General features: G+C 30.0%; 2 protein-coding genes across 2 annotated transcripts in view; both read left to right on the forward strand.

The window, feature by feature from the left end:
* Positions 1 to 15982, forward strand: part of LOC119610369 — a 42384-nt gene extending 26402 nt beyond the window's left edge. The window contains exons 3-4 of the mRNA XM_037965540.1: positions 14246 to 14427; positions 14493 to 15982. Of these exons, the coding sequence (XP_037821468.1) occupies positions 14246 to 14427; positions 14493 to 15784 (1474 nt within the window). The 3' untranslated portion in view covers positions 15785 to 15982. The remainder of the gene's footprint in view (positions 1 to 14245; positions 14428 to 14492) is intronic.
* A 3743-nt stretch (positions 15983 to 19725) lies between these two features.
* Positions 19726 to 21074, forward strand: LOC119610375. Its single transcript, XM_037965546.1, has one exon. The coding sequence runs from the start codon at positions 19795 to 19797 to the stop codon at positions 20878 to 20880; it is 1086 nt and encodes a 361-aa protein (XP_037821474.1). The 5' UTR covers positions 19726 to 19794; the 3' UTR covers positions 20881 to 21074.
* The last annotated feature ends 2598 nt before the right edge of the window (positions 21075 to 23672 follow it).

The raw sequence follows: 23672 nt of genomic DNA on the forward strand, positions 1-23672 counted from the left end.
AAACTTAAAGCTAATGGTTATTAAGTTTATTATTATATAAATAGTTCTCAAGAGAGAAAGCTTAAACTAGAAATGAGTATTTCAGTAGTTATATCGTAACTATCCCCCCATTAATTTAAGTACACCCCAGAGTACTTACTTAATTATAACAAATATTATTTAACAATTTTTTGTAATAAAATATATGTATGTACATGAAATTCATATTAATTTAACAATAATATTTTTAAATGTTTAAATATATTTTTATGTTAAAATTCATTAGAATATACATAAACATATAAATGCATTTTTAATTTTAAATCCGAATTTTAATTATTTTTTAATATTGTCCATTACAAAAAGTTCTTCAAAGTATTATTACAGTTTAAATACATTAATTGTACATTTATATGAATTAGAAACTAAATTAAATTATATATATTTCATTATATTTATATATATTTACATTAAAATTATAATTTCAGTTTGATTTGTTTATTCAGTTTTCCTTAATGCTAATTATTATATCGATCTACATTTAAGGCACCATCATATTTTGTTTTTCGTTTGATGTTAGAACTATGTACATTTTCCAAATCACAAATTCGAAATTTTGGCTGTTCCTTATGCCTTAAAGCCTGATAATTTTTTATATAACCTTTCTCCCTTTCATCAACATAATTTTCCCTATTCTTATTCATTTTATATATATAATTTTGTTTGCTAGATAGAATATTATTATATATTCTAGTCTTATCACAATTACCACACTCAACATTCATTGGTTTTTCCCTAATGACAGAATGGAAGCTGTTATTGTAATATTCTATGGATTTGCTAACCTTATCTTTAATACTTAATGATTTTTGTTCAATTGTCAAAGTTCTAATCTTTTCACTAAGAGTATTATGGAGTCTTTCAATATCAGCATTACCAGTGTGGTTGTTGGGTTTAACAAGATGCAATTCTATATTCTCATTTCTTAAATAGTCCTTAATATTTACACTTTTAAATTCATTGTCTGTAACTAATTTTTCAAAATGTCCCTTCTGTGATTTAAATAGTCTAATTTTCTCTATAATAGTTTGATTAGTCCTGTCTTCAAGATAATAAACTGTTGCAAATTTCGAAAATTTGTCAATAAATGTTATGAAATTCGATTTTGAATTAGTATAAATATCCATATGTATTATCTTCCTAATATCCTTTGGGGTTTCTGACAATTGGAATTTTGGTTTTACTGGGTTACGATCAAACTTAGCTCTATTGCATATATCACAATTATTTATATATTTCTGGACCAACATCTTCAAATTTGGAAAATATATTCTTCTCTTTAATCCTTCATAATTTTCATTAATTCCTGTATGTCCTGTCTCATTCTTATGATACTGATGAATTTGTAAGTAAGTCTCATCCTCAGAAGACATATCCATGGCGTTATGGGAGCATCTAACGAATTTAACACTTTTGTTTCCCTCATATAATTCAATAATCTTCATTTGAAGTATGTTATATTCATGATCGTCTAATTCTGTAAATATTCCTATTTTCCCCTTAACTATATGTCCTCTAAGAATATCCTCCAAATTATTATTCAAATCATATGAATTTATATAAATTTTCTTGTTCCCATGTACCATATGAAACTCCCTTGTCTTGTCATTAGTTAGAATTATCTGGGTTTTAAATCTATTAACGACCGTATCCAAAATGCCAATATGATTGTGAGTATCTTCTGCTTGCGAATGGACAGTATCCATTTCGTCACTATCATCATTGTTATACATAGAATCACCAGAATTTTCCAAAACGTTTATCTCACCAGAATCGTTATTTATCCTGCTTAAAAAATCTGCGACCTGATTATCTTTGCCCTTAATATAGTTTACAGTCAAATTGAACTCACTAAGCTTTATCATCCATCTATAAAGTCTTGGATTCAATTCCCTGCTTTGAGATTTAACAAATAACCATCTTAATGGTTGATGATCCGACAATATGTCAAATTTTACACCATACAGATAAGGACGAAAGTAATTGGTGGCCCATACTATGGCAAGAAGCTCTTTTTCCGTAGTGGAATAATTTTTCTCATGATCATTAAGGGTCCTACTCGCAAAACATATTGGGTGTCCATTTTGTTGTAAAACAGCACCAAGTGAATTAAGGCTAGCATCTGTTATCAGTTGAAATTTCCCTTTGAAATCTGGGTACTTAAGTACCGGATTCTGAGTTATGATGCATTTAAGTTTCTCAAAAGCGTTTATAAAGTTGGGGTCATTCATATTCAGTTTCTCACCTTTCTTCAGGTATTTTATCATTGGATAAGCTACTTTGGAGTAATCCTTGATAAATTTACGATAATATCCTGTCATACTTAAAAATGATTTTATAGCCTTAATTGAATTGGGCAATTTTAATTTTAGAATTGTCTCAATCTTCTCAGGGTTTGGTCTAACCCCTTCCGTGGTTAAAATATGCCCTAAATAAAGAGTTTCCCTAGCAAAAAAATTACACTTATTTATCTGAATCTTTAGGTTCGCTTCTCTCAGTTTTTCAAAAACTTTATTTATATTAGAAAGGTGTTCTTCATAGCTAGTGGAAAATATAAGGATATCATCCAAATATACGACACATATTTTGTTTATCAATTCCCGAAGAACGTGGTTTATAAGCCTTTGAAATGTGGCCGGAGCATTTTTCAAGCCAAAAGGCATCCGAACAAATTCATAGTGGCCATATGGGGTAGAAAATGCCGTTTTGGGACGATCTTCCTCCCTTACCAAAATCTGGTGGAAACCCTTAGCCAAATCAATAGTAGAAAAATACTGGGCACGTCCAAGCTTATCCAAAATGCTGTCTATATTCGGAATGGGAAACTTGTCGTCAACAGTCATATCATTTAATTTCCTGTAGTCTATTACAATTCTCCATTTTTTCTCCCCCGAACAATCTACTTTTTTCGGTACTATCCACAATGGACTATTATAAGGAGAATTACTATGGCAAATAATACCCTGTCTCAACATATCGTTGATTTGCCTGCAAATTTCATCTTCATGAACATGTGGATAACGATACATCTTGGTGTAAGTCGGTCTATCATTTATAGTTATAATCTTATGTTGTATAATATTTGTATTGCCCAATGTTTGTCCTTCTAAAAAAAATAGATCCTGGTAGGTGTGTAAAATGTATTCTAAGTCTTCTTTTTCCCTAATATTCAAATCTTTGTACAAGTTTACTAAAATTTTCCCGTCAATTTTCACATCCTCTAATTGATATATTTCCTTATCGGTGTACGGACATGTTTTAAAAAATTCTATAACATTTTCATTAATGGTTAACGTTTCACTATCCATATCTATTTTAGCACCTAAAGGTCTTAAAATATTCTGCCCCAAAATCGCATCAAATTGTTTTCCCTTAAATTCTGTAAGTTTCCACGACATTGTGGCATCTTCACCGAATTCGTTAGGAATCTTTGTAATTATTTCGAATTGTACATTAGTTATTCCATTTAAGGAAGAAAATGTTAGAGGATTATGCAGTAAATTCCTCTTATAACCCAGTAACTTATTCTGATCCAATAAGGAAGTTGTCGATCCCGTATCAATTAGAGCCAAAATTTGATCATTACCAATAGAGAGACTAACTAATGGAAGTGCCTTACAAAGGCTGTTGTGAGAAAATTTACCTGTTCCTCAACTTCATTTTCCTGCATATAGTCAACCTGCATTTCCAAACCATCATTAGTTTGATTGCTATTTCGCGACTGGTATGATCTTCGAGAGTTGTTATTATATCTTCTAGCTTGGAAACTTGTCGTAGGCATTTCTGTACTTCTATTATTAATTAAATTATCCCCACTCGAATTTTGTACATTATTGTTCTGATTCGGTTGATTCGATTTTATACGATGGTTGCCTTTATAATTATTATTATTAACATGGGTTTTCTCTCTTATTAAACCTTCTTTTTCTAACAAATTATACGCTTCTCTTAATTTATCAATATTTCTATTAATAACAACAGATGCTAGATTTACATCTATATTATTTAAAAAAGTTTTCAAAATAATTTTTTCAACATATGCTGGACTAAATTCTAAAGGTTTCTCCATATCGTATTCGAATTTTTCGTTAATTTTACATAGTATAGCTATTAATTTTTTATAATAATTTACAATACCGTGATTTGTAGCAGCAAAAGCTTCCTGGTAAAGTTGATGGTATGTCTCTTTTATACCAAAATTATTTATCAAAGCTTCTTTAGTTTGCTCCCAAGTTGGATTTGGCCCAAGTGTTCGGACGACATGAAGTGCCTCTCCTTGCAGTTTGTTTAATATAATTCTTTGGTAAATATAAGCTTTAGCCTCAGGACAGTGCTCCACTAGCATAAAAAAGGTATCAACTTCTCTTAAAAAAGAAGTAAGAGCAAAGGTTTCATCACCTCTAAATATGTTTATTCTCTGAGCATCTTTGAGAATATCATTCATCGATAACGAGAATGCCGACTGCATTTTGAATTAATTTCTCCTTGCTGCTCACTGTGTTCTTTTTTTCTGTATTTATTGCTCCAGTTATTGGGTGCTTATGTACCCACTCCTCTGCACTTGACTTTCTACAACTGTTGTTGTAATATGTTTTTCAAATGTTCTTTGTCATATATATGAAGTAAAAAAAATATATATTTTTTTACTAATGTTGTTGTTGTATGCATTTATTTCAAGGTTGCCTATGATTTTGCTTTTATTCGCTGCTCCTCTTTGTCCAATTACTCCAAGTGTTGTTGTTCGTTGTTGTAATGAATGGATTGGGTTTGTTAAAATGTTTTTAAAATAATATATTTGTCACTAATGTTATTGTTGTAGTGAAGTTATGCCAAGGTCACTTGCTTGTTTTGTCTTATTATATTAAGATTTTGTAAATCAGTTTTTCTTTCTTTAGAAGTATTAGAAGTCTGTTTTTGAATTTTATGTGAGACTGTACTTTTCCTTCAGTTTATTTCCAATATTAGTTAATATATAACTTTTCTTTTTAGTTTTATTAATAAATTACATAAGTATTACAAATTATTTTTAAGTTTTATTAAAAATTTCACTTGATGAAACAACGTTTCAGTATTTGTTCAAAATTTATTGCATTTTTTTTTTTTAATTACAAGTGTTATTAATTATCAAATATTTTATAAATTTTTAATTATCAAATATTTAAAAAAAATAATATATTAATTATTTTCGACTGGAAACACAATTTTTGTATTATTTATTTTTTTTTTTTATAAAACTTTAGTTTTAAAAAACGGTTCGATAAACGACTGCGCCAGTTACAAGATTGATAATTAAGGTAAATTATTTATTGATCTTTATTTGTCAAAGGTTGTACAAGAACTCAACTTAAGCTAAAAACTTAAAGCTAATGGTTATTAAGTTTATTATTATATAAATAGTTCTCAAGAGAGAAAGCTTAAACTAGAAATGAGTATTTCAGTAGTTATATCGTAACTCGCGTATACAAATTTTTAAAATATCTTGTTATGCATCTTATATGCAGTAGTGTTAGAAAATCGTCAGCTTTGTTGGAAACAAAAGCTTAACTTTAAGTCATTAGATTGCAAATAACATAAAACTTTGAAACATTCTATTGATAGGGTATAAAAGATTCGTTGCAGCTGCATAAACTATTTGTATTTCAAATTTGCTGCTGCATAAACTATCTGTATTTCTAATTTTTGTCATACTCGAGTTCATCACCTTTGGGAGAAACTGAACTTAGAAACATTTTAGCTCTGACCGTGAGAGATTTTATTTAAATAATCTCATTAAGTTATTTACAAGTTATAGAATTATTTAGAAATAATGCTTCTAAAACAATATATTGGTGTCTTTGAAATTCTATTAAAAAAAAGTTTGTCCATAATTTTTCTTCATAAAATGCAGACCAAAATTTGTGACATCCCTTTAAGAATTTTAACCCTCTTCTGTTTTAACTTAAATTCTATAAAATATTTTAGAAATTTGGTTTTCTTCGGAAAAATAATCAACAATCAACATGGAGCAGTGTCAAAAGTTTGAAAAGTCTATAGACTATAAGTAGTTTAGTCTATAGTCTAGTCTATAGTCTAGTCTATAGTCTAGTCTATAGTCTAGTCTATAGTCTAGTCTATAGTCTAGTCTATAGTCTAGTCTATAGTCTAGTCTATAGTCTAGTCTATAGTCTAGTCTATAGTCTAGTCTATAGTCTAGTCTATAGTCTAGTCTATAGTCTAGTCTATAGTCTAGTCTATAGTCTAGTCTATAGTCTAGTCTATAGTCTAGTCTATAGTCTAGTCTATAGTCTAGTCTATAGTCTAGTCTATAGTCTAGTCTATAGTCTAGTCTATAGTCTAGTCTATAGTCTAGTCTATAGTCTAGTCTATAGTCTAGTCTATAGTCTAGTCTATAGTCTAGTCTATAGTCTAGTCTATAGTCTAGTCTATAGTCTAGTCTATAGTCTAGTCTATAGTCTAGTCTATAGTCTAGTCTATAGTCTAGTCTATAGTCTAGTCTATAGTCTAGTCTATAGTCTAGTCTATAGTCTAGTCTATAGTTTAGTCTATAGTCTAGTCTATAGTCTAGTCTATAGTCTATAGTCTAGTCTATAGTCTAGTCTATAGTCTAGTCTATAGTCTAGTCTATAGTCTAGTCTATAGTCTAGTCTATAGTCTATAGTCTAGTCTATAGTCTAGTCTATAGTCTAGTCTATAGTCTAGTCTATAGTCTAGTCTAGTCTAGTCTATAGTCTAGTCTATAGTCTAGTCTATAGTCTATAGTCTAGTCTATAGTCTAGTCTATAGTCTATAGTCTAGTCTATAGTCTAGTCTATAGTCTAGTCTATAGTCTAGTCTATAGTCTAGTCTATAGTCTAGTCTATAGTCTAGTCTATAATCTAGTCTATAGTCTAGTCTATAGTCTAGTCTATAGTCTAGTCTATAGTCTAGTCTATAGTCTAGTCTATAGTCTAGTCTATAGTCTAGTCTATAGTCTAGTCTATAGTCTAGTCTATAGTCTAGTCTATAGTCTAGTCTATAGTCTAGTCTATAGTCTAGTCTATAGTCTAGTCTATAGTCTAGTCTATAGTCTAGTCTATAGTCTAGTCTATAGTCTAGTCTATAGTCTAGTCTATAGTCTAGTCTATAGTCTAGTCTATAGTCTAGTCTATAGTCTAGTCTATAGAGTCTATAGTCTAGTCTATAGTCTAGTCTATAGTCTAGTCTATAGTCTAGTCTATAGTCTAGTCTATAGTCTAGTCTATAGTCTAGTCTATAGTCTAGTCTAGTCTAGTCTATAGTCTAGTCTATAGTCTAGTCTATAGTCTAGTCTAGTCTATAGTCTAGTCTATAGTCTAGTCTATAGTCTAGTCTATAGTCTAGTCTATAGTCTAGTCTATAGTCTAGTCTAGTCTATAGTCTAGTCTATAGTCTATTCTATAGTCTAGTCTATCGTCTAGTCTATAGTCTAGTCTATATTTTAGTTTACAGTCTAGTCTATAGTCTAGTTTAGTTCTTAATCTAATCTATAGTTTAGAAACGTACTATATTTGATATAAATTAGAACAATTTTAATTAAAATAAAATTTACTTATAATTAAATTAATCTACAAATTTTCGACAATTCTAGATTATTAAATAAAACCCACAATTAACAAACAATTCATTAGCAAAAATCGACAGAAATTTGCAACTTCCGTTGATTTTATTTAACGTGAGAGACAAAATCAATTAGTTTTTATTAATTGATTGATAGATCGACGTTAAATATGTGAATTAATGTCAAACTAGTATAAATAACATAGATTAAAAAAAACAAGTATATTTTTATTAAAAAAAAACTCAAATACAAATTACCATAACAATTGAAAGAATCCATGAACGCATAACATAAATATAAAAACAAAGTAAAAACGAGCTGAGAGGCTTTTGAAAAGAATTGGAACATTAACGAAGTTTGTTGAAGTTTTAAAAACATTTAAATTTAAATCACAAAAAAAAACTAATATTATTTATATAAATAAAATATACTTAAATTGTATTTTTAGCACTTTTATATCAAATTTGGCTCTTCTTGTTTGTTTTACAAGTCATTATTAAAACAAATTTTAGTATAAAAAGTGTGTTTCTCATTTTTATTAATTTTAACCTTTTGACAAAAATATAAACTAAACTATAAAAGTTTTTGTTAAAACAAAAAAAAATAGAATAGATGCAGCTTTAAGGCTTGCAATGATAATTCAAATTGTCTTAAATTTTTTAAATAAAAAGCATTTTTCATACATTTCAATATTCTTTTTAACACAATAAATTGTTTTTAGTAACAAATAAAAAAAGGTTTTATCTATTAAATTAAAACAAATAAAAACAAGCCTTTGCCGAGTCTTATACATCCTTCACCATAGTGTGTTTAAAAAAGACTAGACTATAAACTAGACTATAGACTAGACTAGACTATAGAATAGACTATATACTAGACTATAAACTAGAATATAGACTAGGCTATAGACTAGACTATATACTAGACTATAAACTAGGCTATAGACTAGGCTATAGACTAGACTATAGACTAGACTATAGACTAGACTATAGACTAGACTATAGACTAGACTATAGAATAGACTATAGACTAGACTATAGACTAGACTATAGACTAGACTATAGACTAGACTAGACTAGACTATAGACTAGACTAGACTATAGACTAGACTAGACTAGACTAGACTAGACTAGACTATAGACTAGACTATAGACTACACTATAGACTAGCACTATAGACTAGCCTATAGACTAGACTATAGACTAGCCTATAGACTAGACTATAGACTAGACTATAGACTAGACTATAGACTAGACTATAGACTAGACTATAGACTAGACTATAGACTAGACTATAGACTAGACTATAGACTAGACTATAGACTAGACTATAGACTAGACTATAGACTAGACTATAGACTAGACTATAGACTAGACTATAGACTAGACTATAGACTAGCCTATAGACTAGCCTATAGACTAGACTATAGACTAGACTATAGACTAGACTATAGACTAGACTATAGACTAGACTATAGACTAGACTATAGACTAGACTATAGACTAGACTATAGACTAGACTATAGACTAGACTATAGACTAGACTATAGACTAGACTATAGACTAGACTATAGGCTAGACTATATACTAAACTATAGACTAGACTATACACTAGATTTGGAATTGTAAGATTATTTATTAGCAATGTTTAATTTATTGCAAAAATTCAACCCAGAATTTGTTCATTGTCACCACATAAAATCAAAAATGTGTTAATTAGTAGTTAACATCAAATACATTTTGTGCTAAAAAAAACTTGAGTTCCATAAAAAGTAGCGCTATGTTAATAAATTTTATGGGGGTCTTTAAAAAATACATATTTACTACCTTATATAAGGTACATAAAGCTAAAACAGTAGAAATTGCATTCAATTAAAATCACACTAAATTGAATTTGATTTTAAGCTATTTTCATCAAACCTCATGAATGGATATTTTTACACTTAGTTTCATTTAGTCAGAAACACCACGTTTTGCAAAAGAATAAAAAAACTAAAATCCAGTTTCATCCCAAAAAACAAATCTGGTTTAAAAGTCTAGCATTCACTTTTAGCAGCTGTTTTTCACAAAATTAAATATTTCAAAACATAAATAAAAAAATTCTTCATTTAACGCGCTTTAAAAACACTAAAATCTTTTTTTTTTTTTTTCTAAAAACCAAAAACACATGCGTATAAATTTGAATATTAATTTGCAAACTAATAAACCAAAAGACAATAAATTTAAATTAAATAAATTTAAATGCATTTAAATCTTCAAAGAATAAACAGTATTATCACCGTGTTCTCAAAAATGTTTAAGCCAACTATAAACTGTCGGAAGCTGTGGCTCACAATTAGCAATTGATTCGCTTAACTGGATAAATCCAGTCCATTAATAAGGTTCTTAAAATGGTTTTATAAAACGATAGTAGTTTTTTAATTTTTCATTTAATTTCGCGTGTGGGAGTTTAGTTTTGAATATTCCTTTAAACGGGAAACAGTGTATTTTTCAGTTTGCATAGATTTTCTCAATAATATTTCATTTAACCTCTGTACCAATGTTATCGATCATGTCAAACTATTAAAATTTAAATAAAATACTTAGTAATAAAATAAGTTAATGGTATTAATATTTAAATAAAAATACAACATATAATGTTTGAAAGAAACACGTTTATTATTTTATTTTTGTGGTTTATACGATTCTCCTTAACAACGTTATCGCGTTACCTTTAAATAGTTGCGTTTTAATTGTTAATAAATTGTTATATGGTAGACACAATGGAAGCGATCGGCGTTTGGCAGAGTTTTGAAGGTGATTTTTTTCGATTTTTGTTTAATTTCTCCAAATAACGAATATTTGGGAAAATTTGAATATTTCTGTATCTATCGATATTTTGAATAATTCGACGAGTTTTTTATATAAAAGTTATTGAAGTTTCACATAAAATATGAACATCTCCTCTAGATTTTACCGATTTTAACAAGAAAACATATAGTAAGGTTCTTCAGTAGAAAAATGTTCGTTGAGTTTTCAAAAAAAAAAAAGTATAAAATTTTTCAACGAATGTCTAACAGAAATATTTTAGATGAATTTTCAGCAGAAAAGTTCTTGACGAGTCATCAAGAGAAACGTTTATGATGAGTTCTTTCCCATATTATAGATGTTTTTATATAAATCGTTACTCGTCTCTAGGTTCTACCGAACTTTCAATGGATATCTAGAATAACTGCAGCAATATGCATTTCTTATTCAATATTTCGATATAGAAAAATTTTCGACGATTTTTTTTAAGAGGAAATATCTTTATCACCTCCAGATTTAGTCTACATTGAAATCGATCAATATTTTAAAGCAGAAAAATGTTCGACGAGTATTTGATTATGTTTTCTAGCATAAAATTTCTCAACAAATGTCTAACAGAAACATTTTAGACGAATTTTCAGCAGAAAAGTTTTTGACGAGTCACCAACAGAAAAGTTTTTGATGAGTTTTTCCCAATTTTATACAAGATTTTATAAAAATCGTTACACTAATTCGGATTCTATCGAAATTTTAACATATAAACAGATATTAAGATTAACCTGAACAATTTGCTATTCTTTGACCAAAATTTTAATACAGAAGAGTTTTCGACGAGTTTTTATTAAAAAAGAATATTGTTTAAAAGAAAAACTTTTTAAACCAAAACTGGTTTAAAACTTTTCGACGAGTTATTATGGAGAACTAGACTTTATAAAGAGGTTTTCAGAAGATATTTTTAATGAGAAATATTCGTTAATTATTCTATAGAAAGCTTATACAAAAGTCTATAATGGAAACTCGTCGAAAATCAGTTTACAAAATATATTTCTATTGGAAAAGGATCGTTAATTTTCATATAGAAAACTTTTTAATAGAGAACTGGTATAAAGATAGTTTTCCAACAGAATCTTGTTTAAAAGAAATCTTAATAACACAAAATTGATTCAAAACTGTTCAACGAGTTATCATTAAAACCATTTTATAAAATCTTATGCGAAAGTCTATTAGGGAAACTCGTCGAAAATCAATTTACAGAAGATATTTCTATTGAGAAGGGTTCATAATCTGTTAGAGAACTGTTATAAAGCCAGTTTTTCAACAGAATATTGTTTAAAAGGAAAACTTCTTAAAACAAAACTGATTTGAAACGAGATATCATGGAGAACGTTAAACTAGATTTTATAAAAAGGTTTTCTGAAGATATTTTTATTGAGAAAGATTCGTTAATTTTTATATAAAAAGCTTATCTATGGAATGCTGTTAACATACAACTGGTCGAAAATAATAAAAGTAATTATACAGAATACTTGTCGAAAAATATCTTATTCATTTCCATTGTAAATGTCTTTGGTTAGTTTTAAAAGATCTTTTTACAATACTCTTTTCTGTAAAATAATTTTTCGAAAAATTTTCTATAGAAATATTTTCGTTTAATTGTTAACAGTAAAGTTCTTACAGTAATCATATTGATATTTTTCATGATGTTATGTAAAGAAGTCTTGTCTACATGGTTTTAAAAATCGTTATACCGAAAACTCGTCGAAAATGTTTCTGTGAAAAAAGATATTTTAAAACAAACCAAACACATTTACAATGGAAATGAATAAGATATTTCTGTAGAATATTTTTCGTCGAGCATTAGGTATAATTAGTTTTCTAACTATTTTCGACCAGTTCTATGTTAACAGCGTTCCATAGATAAGCTTTTTATATAAAATCTAGTTTAACGTCATCATGGAGATATCTCGTCGAAAAGTTTCAAATCAGTTCTGTTGAAAAACTTGCTTTATAACAGTTCTATAACAGATTATAAACCCTTCTCAATAGAAATATCTTCTGTAAATTGATTTTCGACGAGTTTCCCTAATAGACTTTTGCATAAGATTTTTATAAAATCTAGTTTCATGGTTTTAATGATAACCCGTTGAAAAGTTTTGAACCAGTTTTGTGTGATTAAGATTTCCTTTAAATAAGATTCTGTTGGAATATTATCTTTATGCCAGTTCTCTATTAAAAAGTTTTCTATATTTCTATATAAAATTAACGATCCTTTTCCAATAGAAATTTTCTTTGTAAACTGATTTTCGACAGTTTCTATTATAGACTTTTGTATAAGATCTTCATAAAATCTAATTTAACGTTCCCCATTACAACTCGTCGAAAAGTTTTTCTTTTAAACAATTTTCTATTTGACAAATTTTCTATTAAACAGTTTCCATAATATACTTTTGCATAAGATTTTTATAAAATTTTGTTAAACTTTCCCTATGACGTTTTTGAACATTTCTGTATTAAACTATTTTTCTTTTAAACAGATTTCTGTTGGAAAACTATTTTTCGACCAGTTTTCTGTTAAACAGATTACTATAGAGTAGTTTTCTAGAAAACATTTTGATATATTTTCAAAACATTTTCAATAGAAATAGTTTTTATAAAATGCATTTCAAAGAGTTCTCTATAGGAGAATTTTCGACAAGTTTCCATTATTTATGAGTTTAATGGAAAAAAATGGTTTAAAATTTTACATTTTGTCAAAAAATGTTTTTATATAGAAAGCTAATTTCACAAAAATCGCCAAAAACTAATTTTCAAAAAGTCAAAAAAAAAAAAAATCGAAAAATTAAATTTTTCTTTCTTGACGATCTGGTCGAAAGTGTTCCACTTCCAAATACATTCTGCGAAAAATCTTTAACCAGTTACTACAGAGAACATTTCGACGAGTTCTGTATAAACAGTTTTCCTTAAAAAAAGTTTTCGACAAGTTTTTCATAAAATTTTTTTTTTCGCCAATTTCCAATGGAAATATTTTATTAAAATTAGATTTCGATAAATTTTCCCTAAAACGTTTTAGCTAAAATACTTTTCTCTGCATTAAGACGATTGTAGATAACTTGTCGAAATGCTTTCTATAACGTTTTCAGCGAAAATAGATCCGAATAATTCAATTAAAAAATTAATGAACATGCCAACGGTTTTCGACGAGTTTTGCTAGTAAACTATTTCGACGAGTTTTCTATAAAAATGTATAAATAGTTTTCATTTTGAAAATGTTTCAGATTATAGTAATGTTTTTTTGAAATTCGACGAGTTTTTACGTCAACATTCGATAAGTTTTCTAAGGAAAAGTTTCAAATGATTTTCTGTAGAATATTTTTTTGATTGCGATAAGAGATATTAAAAGAATTTGGTCTATGCACGAGTTATGAAAATATTTAGTTCAATTTGTCAGCAACACCTTGTTGAGGTCTCATCAAAAAATCACAAATAAGAAATTTAAAAGCTTAAAGTTATAAAGAAATACTTTAATTGTATTATTTTTTCCGCTATGAGTTTTAATTGTATTCATACACCTGATTATGATTATAATCATTTCAATACAAATTTATATTGAATTAATTATAATTAAAGAAAGAAAGAAAAAAACTTAATAAATTCAACAACTTATTAATGAAATTAATCATATGTTTTGTCAACTACATAAACAATATATAAGTTTTCGCAGCTAAAATGCACGTTTTGCATTTTTTGGCGAAAACTTGTTGCGGTATTAAAACAAACAAAAAATAAATAAATTGTTTAATTAAAATTTATTTGATTTAAATTTAACTTCTTTTTTTGTTTACAGTTTTCGCGTAACGGGTCCCAAAGTACATCGCAAAACGAATTTAGATCAATATCCACCGAGAGCCATAGGTAGCCCTGATGACCCATTAGCCGATCCCTATGATGATCCTTCGTATAGTTTTAGCTATAGAACAGCGGATCAATCGCGTTCGGAGGAAAATGATGCTACAGGGAGAGTGAGAGGTAATTGTTATAGATAAGAGAAAAGAGAAGACATTTCAATATCAAAAATTTTCCATTTTTTCCAGGTCTTTACTCATTTTTGGATGATGAAGGTGTTCGCCATAGTGTGCGTTATGCAGCAGGAGCTGGTACTGGTTTTGAGGTTACCAATTCGGTGCCCGATAATCCCATAGATGTGGGCTATACAGGGCCTTTATATAAAGCTCCTCCTGAGACTCGTGGTAAAATGACAGTGCAGCGGGGCCCTGATGGTACTTATAAACTTTTGGCGGCCGGTCCAGATCATAGAAGAGCTGAGAGTCGTTCACCTGATGGTTTAGTACGTGGTACTTATTCCTTCTTAGATGATAAGGGAGTACAGCGCACTGTGGAGTATATAGCTGGGGCGGGCATAGGTTATAGGGTGGTAAAAAATAAAGTTGGTCCAGGCACCCATGTTAATAATCAGGTTTTAGATTTTCGCCTAAATGATGCTACATTTAAACTGGCCAATGATTTTGGCACAGGAGCTGGACCAGGGGCTGAATTAGGAGGCAGTGGCGGAGGGAGTGTTGGTGGTGCTGGTAGTGGAGGAGCTGGTGGTAGAAGAGGTAACAAAGGCCGCATTGGAGGAGGAGCAAGTGGCACTAGAGATTATGCTCAATCCTCTGCGGGAAGGGTGGATGCAGACGCCAATCAAATAGGAAACGAAGATGATGCTGAAAGTGATAGTGGAACTTCAGGCAGAAACTCAGGTTCTGGTGGAAAAACTAAAGCTAAAGAAAATCGCATAGGTATACCAAAAAATGGGGGACGGGGAGGAGGTAATGGTGGTTCTACCAATAGAGGAGGCTCTACTAAAGATCGGGACTTTATGCATGAAAGAGGTTACACAAGAAATGACGGCAAAGGACGAAATCCTGCCAATAGTGGCAAACCATTAAACAACAACAAACGTAAGCCCAGTCGCGGCCAACCAACCACCTCCAGTCGCAACAGACCCGGCAGTCCGGTTAGTTCAGACGGTGGTAACTATAACTATGATCCACCCGGTTCCAATAGTAATAATTACGATGTTAATGATGATGATTATGCTAGTGCTTTGCCACCTCTCGTAACAGCCAATCACAAGATACTCGAAATCGATCGTGAACGTGATTGGGTAGAACGTCATCGTGATTCGACAATCATTAAAAATGTAGGCAAATGGTATTTGGGTCTGCCACCGGGTCAAAGTGTACGAGCGCATGTGCAAAATATTGATATTTTACCATTGGGTGGTCGTAGGGTGCCATCACCATCGGAAGCTTTGCGCCGCGATGAACTGGCGGATATGACGGCTTCGCTAGAGAGTGAAAGTGATCCGTATAGAAGTTAGTTTATTTTATCTTTATAAGATCTATAACATTAGTTTAAGTTGGATTAAAAAAAAATTTTTGAAAGTTTTAAAAATGGGTCGTTTTTAAAGTTAAAAAAATAATAAGTGCATTTTGTAAAACGTTATAATTCCCAAAATATATCCTTAGTTTCCTAAGATTTGATATAATTTATACTGGCTAAATAGTTCAATAATTATAATAAATTTATATTAAAATGCGATTTTAAAAATTCCTTATTGTTTTCTTATTTTATTTAACCACCAACATTTTAAATAACATAAGAAATGCTTTTAAAAATTGTTAAGGAATTTTAATTTCAATATGATTAGATCTTCTTTTGCTAACAATTTTTGAAACATGTGTGCAAAAAACACAGAAACTTGTTGGTTATAAAACTAGCAATTTATAGCATTAAAATTTTTACCACATAGTGTTTTTACTTTTATGCTAAAGTATTAATATCAAATAAAAACTATTTTAATTTCTTATTGATGCAAATTTAAAATCAATTAATACAAATCTTAATTATAAAGACATAAATAAGCAAATATGATTGCTTTATTTGGTTATGACGAATTTTATTAGATATTTGCTAAAGCTCTTCAAAAGTTAAACACGCCCTGAAATAAACTTCTAGATAAAAATTCAAAAATTATTTTTAATGAACCACGAACAAAAATGAATCACTTAGAGAAAGTCAACCAGTGACTGAAGTTTAGACAAGTCTGTAGTAACGACTATGGTCCAGTCTATAGCCTAACTCTATAGTGTAGTCTAGTGTAGAGTCCAGTCTATAGTCTAGTCTAAAGTGTGGCCTAGTCTAGTCTAGTCTAAAGTCTAGTCTATAGCCTAGTCTATAGTCTAGTCTATAGTCTAGTCTATAGCCTAGTCTATAGTCTAGTCTATAGTCTAGTCTATAGTCTAGTCTATAGTCTAGTCTATAGTCTAGTCTATAGTCTAGTCTATAGTATAGTCTATAGTCTAGTCTATAGTCTAGTCTATAGTATAGTCTATAGTCTAGTCTATAGTCTAGTGTAGAGTCCAGTCTATAGTCTAGTCTAAAGTGTGGCCTATAGTCTAGTCTATAGCCTAGTCTATAGTCTAGTCTAAAGTATAGTCTATAGCCTAGTCTATAACCTAGTCTATAGTCTAGTCTATAGTCTAGTCTAGAGTCTAGTCTATAGTCTAGTCTATAGTCTAGTCTATAGTCTAGTCTATAGTGTAGTCTATAGTCTAGTCTATAGTCTAGTCTATAGTCTAGTCTACAGTCTAGTCTATAGTCTAGTCTATAGTCTCGTCTATAGTCTCGTCTATAGTCTAGTCAATAGTCTAGTCTATAGTCTAGTCTATAGTCTAGTCTATAGTCTAGTCTATAGTCTAGTCTATAGTCTAGTCTATAGTCTAGTCTATAGTCTAGTCTATAGTCTAGTCTATAGTCTAGTCTATAGTCTAGTCTATAGTCTAGTCTATAGTCTAGTCTATAGTCTAGTCTATAGTCTAGTCTATAGTCTAGTCTATAGTCTAGTCTATAGTCTAGTCTATAGTCTAGTCTATAGTCTATTCTATAGTCTAGTCTATAGTCTAGTCTATAGTCTAGTCTATAGTCTAGTCTATAGTCTAGCCTATAGTCTATTCTATAGTATAGTCTATAGTCTAGTCTATAGTCTAGTCTATAGTCTAGTCTATAGTCTAGTCTATAGTCTAGTCTATAGTCTAGTCTATAGTCTAGTCTATAGTCTAGGCTATAGTCTAGTCTATAGTCTAGTCTATAGTCTAGTCTATAGTCTAGTCTATAGTCTAGTCTATAGTCTAGTCTATAGTCTAGTCTATAGTCTAGTCTATAGTCTAGTCTATAGTCTAGTCTATAGTCTAGTCTATAGTCTAGTCTATAGTCTAGTCTATAGTCTAGTCTATAGTCTAGTCTATAGTCTAGTCTATAGTCTAGTCTATAGTCTAGTCTATAGTCTAGTCTATAGTCTAGTCTATAGTCTAGTCTATAGTCTAGTCTATAGTCTAGTCTATAGTCTAGTCTATAGTCTAGTCTATAGTCTAGTCTATAGTCTAGTCTATAGTCTAGTCTATAGTCTAGTCTATAGTCTAGTCTATAGTCTATTCTATAGTCTATAGTCTAGTCTATAGTCTAGTCTATTCTATAGTCTATAGTCTAGTCTATAGTCTAGTCTATAGTCTAGTCTATAGTCTAGTCTATAGTCTAGTCTATAGTCTAGTCTATAGTCTAGTCTATAGTCTAGTCTATAGTCTAGTCTATAGTCTAGTCTATAGTCTAGTCTATAGTCTAGTCTATAGTCTAGTCTATAGTCTAGTCTATAGTCTAGTCTATAGTCTAGTCTATAGTCTAGTCTATAGTCTAGTCTATAGTCTAGTCTATAGTCTAGTCTATAGTCTAGTCTATAGTCTAGTCTATAGTCTAGTCTATAGTCTAGTCTATAGTCTAGTCTATAGTGTCTAGTCTAGTCTAGCGGTCTAGTCTATAGTCTAGTCTATAGTCTAGTCTATAGTCTAGTCTATAGTCTAGTCTATAGTCTAGTCTATAGTCTAGTCTATAGTCTGTCTATAGTCTAGTCTATATGTCTAGTCTATAGTCTAGTCCTATAGTCTAGTCTATAGTCTAGTCTATAGTCTAGTCTAATAGTCTAGTCTATAGTCTAGTCTATAGTCTAGTCTATAGTCTAGTCTATAGTCTAGTCTATAGTCTAGTCTATAGTCTAGTCTATAGTCTAGTCTATAGTCTAGTCTATAGTCTAGTCTATAGTCTAGTCTATAGTCTAGTCTAGTCTATAGTCTAGTCTATAGTCTAGTCTATAGTCTAGTCTATAGTCTAGTCTATAGTCTAGTCTATAGTCTAGTCTACAGTCTAGTCTAAAGTCTAATTTATAGTCCTAGCTATAGTTTGTCCAAAATCGGATTCTAATTTTTTATTTTAAGAACTTTTACTAAATTTTCCAAAAAGCAATTTCAAAACGTAATGTTTGTAGATGTGTGTTTTTAAAAAAGGATAAAATGTTGTTATTTTTAATCTGAAATTATCGACGTTGTAAAGATTTCTTTATATAATATCAAATGCCTATAGCTAACAGTTTAGAGTCAACTTCTAGGCAAATTTGTTAAAAGATCATTTTATAGAGAAAATTTTTTAATGATTAATTTTCTAAGCGAAAGTATTAAAAGATCAGTTTTATAGTTATGATCGAAAGATTGATATAAGACGATCTGTCAAAGGAATTCTAAAAGAAAAGAAATTTCCCATTAATACTTTCTATGAAAACACTTTCACTAAGAATGAGCGCAGTTTTTTGAAAATGCCTTCCTTACAAAACGAGTATAATTGAATTTTATGTTTATTTACTGGTAAAATAACAATTCCTATTTTAAATTTTGAATAAAAATCTATATAACATTATAGAACCTCTTGCTTTTATAGATTTGTTTTCAATTATAAAAATCTTTTCCAAAAAATTACAAAATACTCCGCCAAGAATTTCTCAATGTTTAGGGTTTTAATGTTGTAAATTTAACCAACTTCGTATTGCAAAATAGAACAATATACTTAGCTAACAAAACCAGTATTGCAAACACTTGTTGGTAACCTTATTTTCTGGAAAAAACTGGAGCAACACTTTACCAAAGGTGTCATATGAATCCATATGAAAAACAAAAAAACGATATATTGAAAAAAAAATCTCACACGCAGATTGTATTCAAATATGTATGTATGTACCTATACATACACAAACACACAAAAGTGATCATGATCATTACTAAATTGATAGAGGCAACTCCATACAAAGGGAGATGGAGTCTAGTAGTAAAACAATGTGGCAGAAACAATTAAACCAATATTGCGGTTGACATCGAACCGATATGAATATTAAAACAAATCATATAAAAACAATGCCTTCCAAGATTTATAAGAATAGTCTAGAGAAGCTAACAAGTGTTACAGGTGTTCAGTTTTGCTGTAGACAAGTTTTATTTAGTTGGAGAAAAAATGAAAATTTCTTACATGAAAATATTTTGGTGCTTAATTGTTGTTTTGCAACAACGACAACAACAAGGATATGGCCAGGAATTGGGCAAATCACAGGCCAATTCATATTTTTATCTTAAACAAAATGGTGGCTATGAATATGCCTTCAATACGGATACCGGTTTACAAAGTGCTCAGACAGCAGATCAAGCCAACGAAGTGACAGGACACTATATGTACTATGAGAAAGGAGTACCATTTATGGTTAAATATAGAGCTGGCCGTAATGGTTATCAACCGGAAATAATACCAGCTGAAAAATTAATGAATGGCAATTTTAAAAGTTATAGTGCTCCTGATAATTCTTTAATAACTCGTGATTTGAGAACACCTTCACATCAGGAAGCCAATGCCAATGGATATAGGTTGACATCAACAAACTCTCTACAAACTCCCAAAGTGTCTTCGTTTAATATTGGTTCGGACTCAACTTTGAATTTTGTACAAAGTGCTTTGAAAACCATGCAAACTCAACCGATGCATATGTCTTTTACCTCTGAATTGGGACAAATACAACATCCTGCTGTACACACCACTACCTCCTCTAGACCAGTAACAACCTCCACCATTCTACAGCCAGTTACACGCAATGATGTTCAGGATATCAACAATTTGGCTTTGCTACCCTCTTCCTCTATATCGGAGGCAAAACATCCCTATAGTTTTAACTATAATGCCGATCAGTCGGCACGTTCCGAAACCTCTGATCCTGCTGGCAATGTTGTGGGCAGTTATTCCTATTACGATGAGGCTGGCTATCATGATATCTCCTATAAAGCCAATGATGATACCGGTTTTGTAGTCTTGGGTGGTAATTTGGCTCATAATCAATTGCCCGCCCCATCACATCATCAGCCTCAACGTAGACAACTGTTTCGTAATAGTAATTTTAATTTCAATAACTATAGAATCACTGCAGATCCACGCTTAAGTTCTAATGCCTTAGATGAACGTAATTTGGGTAAACGTTCGCTGCGCAATGCTGTAGATGATCGTGATACGGGTAAACGTTCTTTGCGTAAATTTAGACGTTATGCTAAGTGGTAAATTTGGAATTTGTTTTAATTTTTGGTTTATCCCCTCTCTTTCTCGCTCTATGGACTGTTATGAAAAGAAAAAACTATGTTTTTTATTTTAATGTGAAAATGTTATGAATTAAATAGAATTTTTATTTAACTAAGTATTATTTAACTTTTTTTTAAGTAAAGCAAAAGAATCATTATGAAAAGATGCCGTGATTCAAAAAATGAATAATGATCGTGTTTTTTTTAACAAAGCCTTAAGGTAGGCAACAGTTTTTCATTCAGTTTATGGTTAAATTAAATTATACAGTACTAAGTAGTGTTGACAAAAGAAGGTAATTCAATAAAAACGCAAAATACTTTAAATCATTTATACAATGATTATAGAGAATTGTCGACCACTTCTCTATTTGTAGAGAATTATCGATCATTTCTCTATTTTTAGAGAATTTTCGATAATTTCTTTATTTATGGAAGAAGAATTTTTTCGCTATTTGAAGATTATTTTCAATTATTTCTCTATTTTAAGAGAATAGTCGATCACATCTCTATTTGTAGACAATTATCGATCATTACTCTTTTTATACCGTTCACCTTCGTGAGAAGGGTATATATAAGTTTGTTATTCCGTTTGTAATTTCTATAATATAATTTTCCGACCCTATAAAGTATATATATTCTGGATCCTTATAGATAGCGCAGTAGATTTAGCCATATCCGTCTGTCTGGCTGTGTGTATGTTGAAATCAGTTTTCAGAAGACCCCTGATATCTGCGAAATCCGAATTTTCAATAATTCTATGGGAAATACGATCAAATAGAACGCTATTTAAAATCAGCCAAATCTGCCCATAAATAACGAAGATATGAGTTAAAATCCGAGACCACTTTTTCGTTCTACAAAAGGTACTTTTTGAATTTTCTATAATATTGAACCTAGAAACATGAAATTTAGCATGTAGCGCCTTGACTAGGTAAGAACTTATAAAAGGGGACTTTTTCGCTCTACAAAAGGTACTTTTTGAATTTTCTATAATATTGAACCTAGAAACATGAAATTTAGCATGTAGGGCCTTGACTAGGTAAGAACTTATAAAAGGAGACTTTTTGGTACTTTTTCGCTCTACAAAAGGTACTTTTTGAATTTTCTACAATATTGAATCTAGAAACACGAAATTTAGCATGTAGAGCCCGGATTAGCTGAGAACCTATAACAGGGGACTTTTTTTGTACTTTTTCGTCCTACAAAAGGTACTTTTTGAATTTTCTATAATATTGAACCTAGGAACATGAAATTTTGCATGTAGGGCCTTGACTAGGTAAGAACTTATAAAAGGGGACTTTTTGGTACTTTTTCGCTCTACAAAGGTACTTTTTGAATTTTCTATAATATTGAACCTAGAAACATGAAATTTAGCATGTAGGGCCTTGAACTTATAAAAGGAGACTTTTTGGTACTTTTCCGTTCTACAAAACGTACTTTTTGAATTTTCTATAATATTGAACATAAAAACATGAAATTAATTATGTAGAGCCTGGGTTAAGTGGGAACCCATAAAATAGTACTCTTTGGTACTTTTTCGTTCTTACAAAGGTACTTTTTGAAATTTCTCTAATAATGAATCTAGAAACATGTAATTAAGTATGAAGAGCCCGGATTATGTGAAAACCTATAAAAGGGCACTTTTTGGTACTTTGTCGTTCTTCAAAAGGCACTTTTTGAATTTTCTATAATATTGAACCTAGAAATATTAAATTATGAATGTAGAGCCCGGATCAAGTAAAAATCCATAAAAGGGGTCTTTTTGGTACCTTACCGTTTTACAATTGGTATTTTTTGATTTTTTGTAATAAAATTCGTACTGACTGTTTTTTAACACATCATGGTGAAGGGTATATAATATATAGAACTCTTACTTGTTTTTTAGTTAATGTAGAACATTTTTCTATTTATACAGAATTTTCGATCATTTTAGAATTGTCGATCACTTTTCTATTTGCATATAATTATCGATCAGTTATAGAGAATTGTCGATCATTTCCTTATTAACAGATTTTGATATTTATTAAGAATATTCGTCAATTCTCTATTAATAAAAAACTGCAGATCACTTCTCTATTTCCAGAGAATTAACGATCTTTTCTCTTTTTATAAAGAATTCACTTATTACATTATTATTTATTTAAAGACAATAAAAGATAATTTTTCTATATCTAAAAAATTGGAGATTACTTCTCTTTTTATAGACAATTGTCGATCTACTTATAAAGAACTGTCGAAAATTTCTCTATTCAGAAAAGTTTCGATCATTTCTTTATTTAAAGAGAATTATAGATTATTTCTCTATTTATAGAGAATTGTAGACAGTTTTGTTTCTTATAGAGAACTGAAACTAATTTTCACATATGCATATAAATAACTTGCTATACCCCGTGTGCTTTGCTACCCTCAAGTCAATATAAATAGAAAATTAATTTTGATGATTCTAGCCCTAACAGTTTCCCAGATATAGGAATTTCTATATTTATAATACTTACATATGGAAAGTGTCAAAGCCCTATTGAAAGTCCGCCAAATTATTACTCAAATGTTAATATGAGTGTCAGAGTTCTTCGTGCAGAATTTAAGATTCTAGCTCTAATAGTTTTCCAGATAAAAGCCCGCCCATTTTTCTCCTAAATGTTCAAATGGATGTTAAAATTCTTCGTAAAAAACTTAAAGATTCTTGCTCTAATAGTTTCCTAGATAAACGAATTTTTGAATTTATCTTATATGGGAGGTACCACGCCCCTTAATTCTAGTCCGCCAATTTATTAC

Source organism: Lucilia sericata, unplaced genomic scaffold (assembly GCF_015586225.1).
Source record: "Lucilia sericata isolate MDLA Ls3-8-SP2 unplaced genomic scaffold, ASM1558622v1 Contig001171F_arrow, whole genome shotgun sequence".
Lineage (NCBI taxonomy): Eukaryota > Metazoa > Arthropoda > Insecta > Diptera > Calliphoridae > Lucilia > Lucilia sericata.

Coding starts and splice junctions, on each gene's coding strand:
- LOC119610375 (XM_037965546.1), top strand. CDS start 19,795: ATGAAAATTTCTTACATGAAAATATTTTGGTGCTTAATTGTTGTTTTG.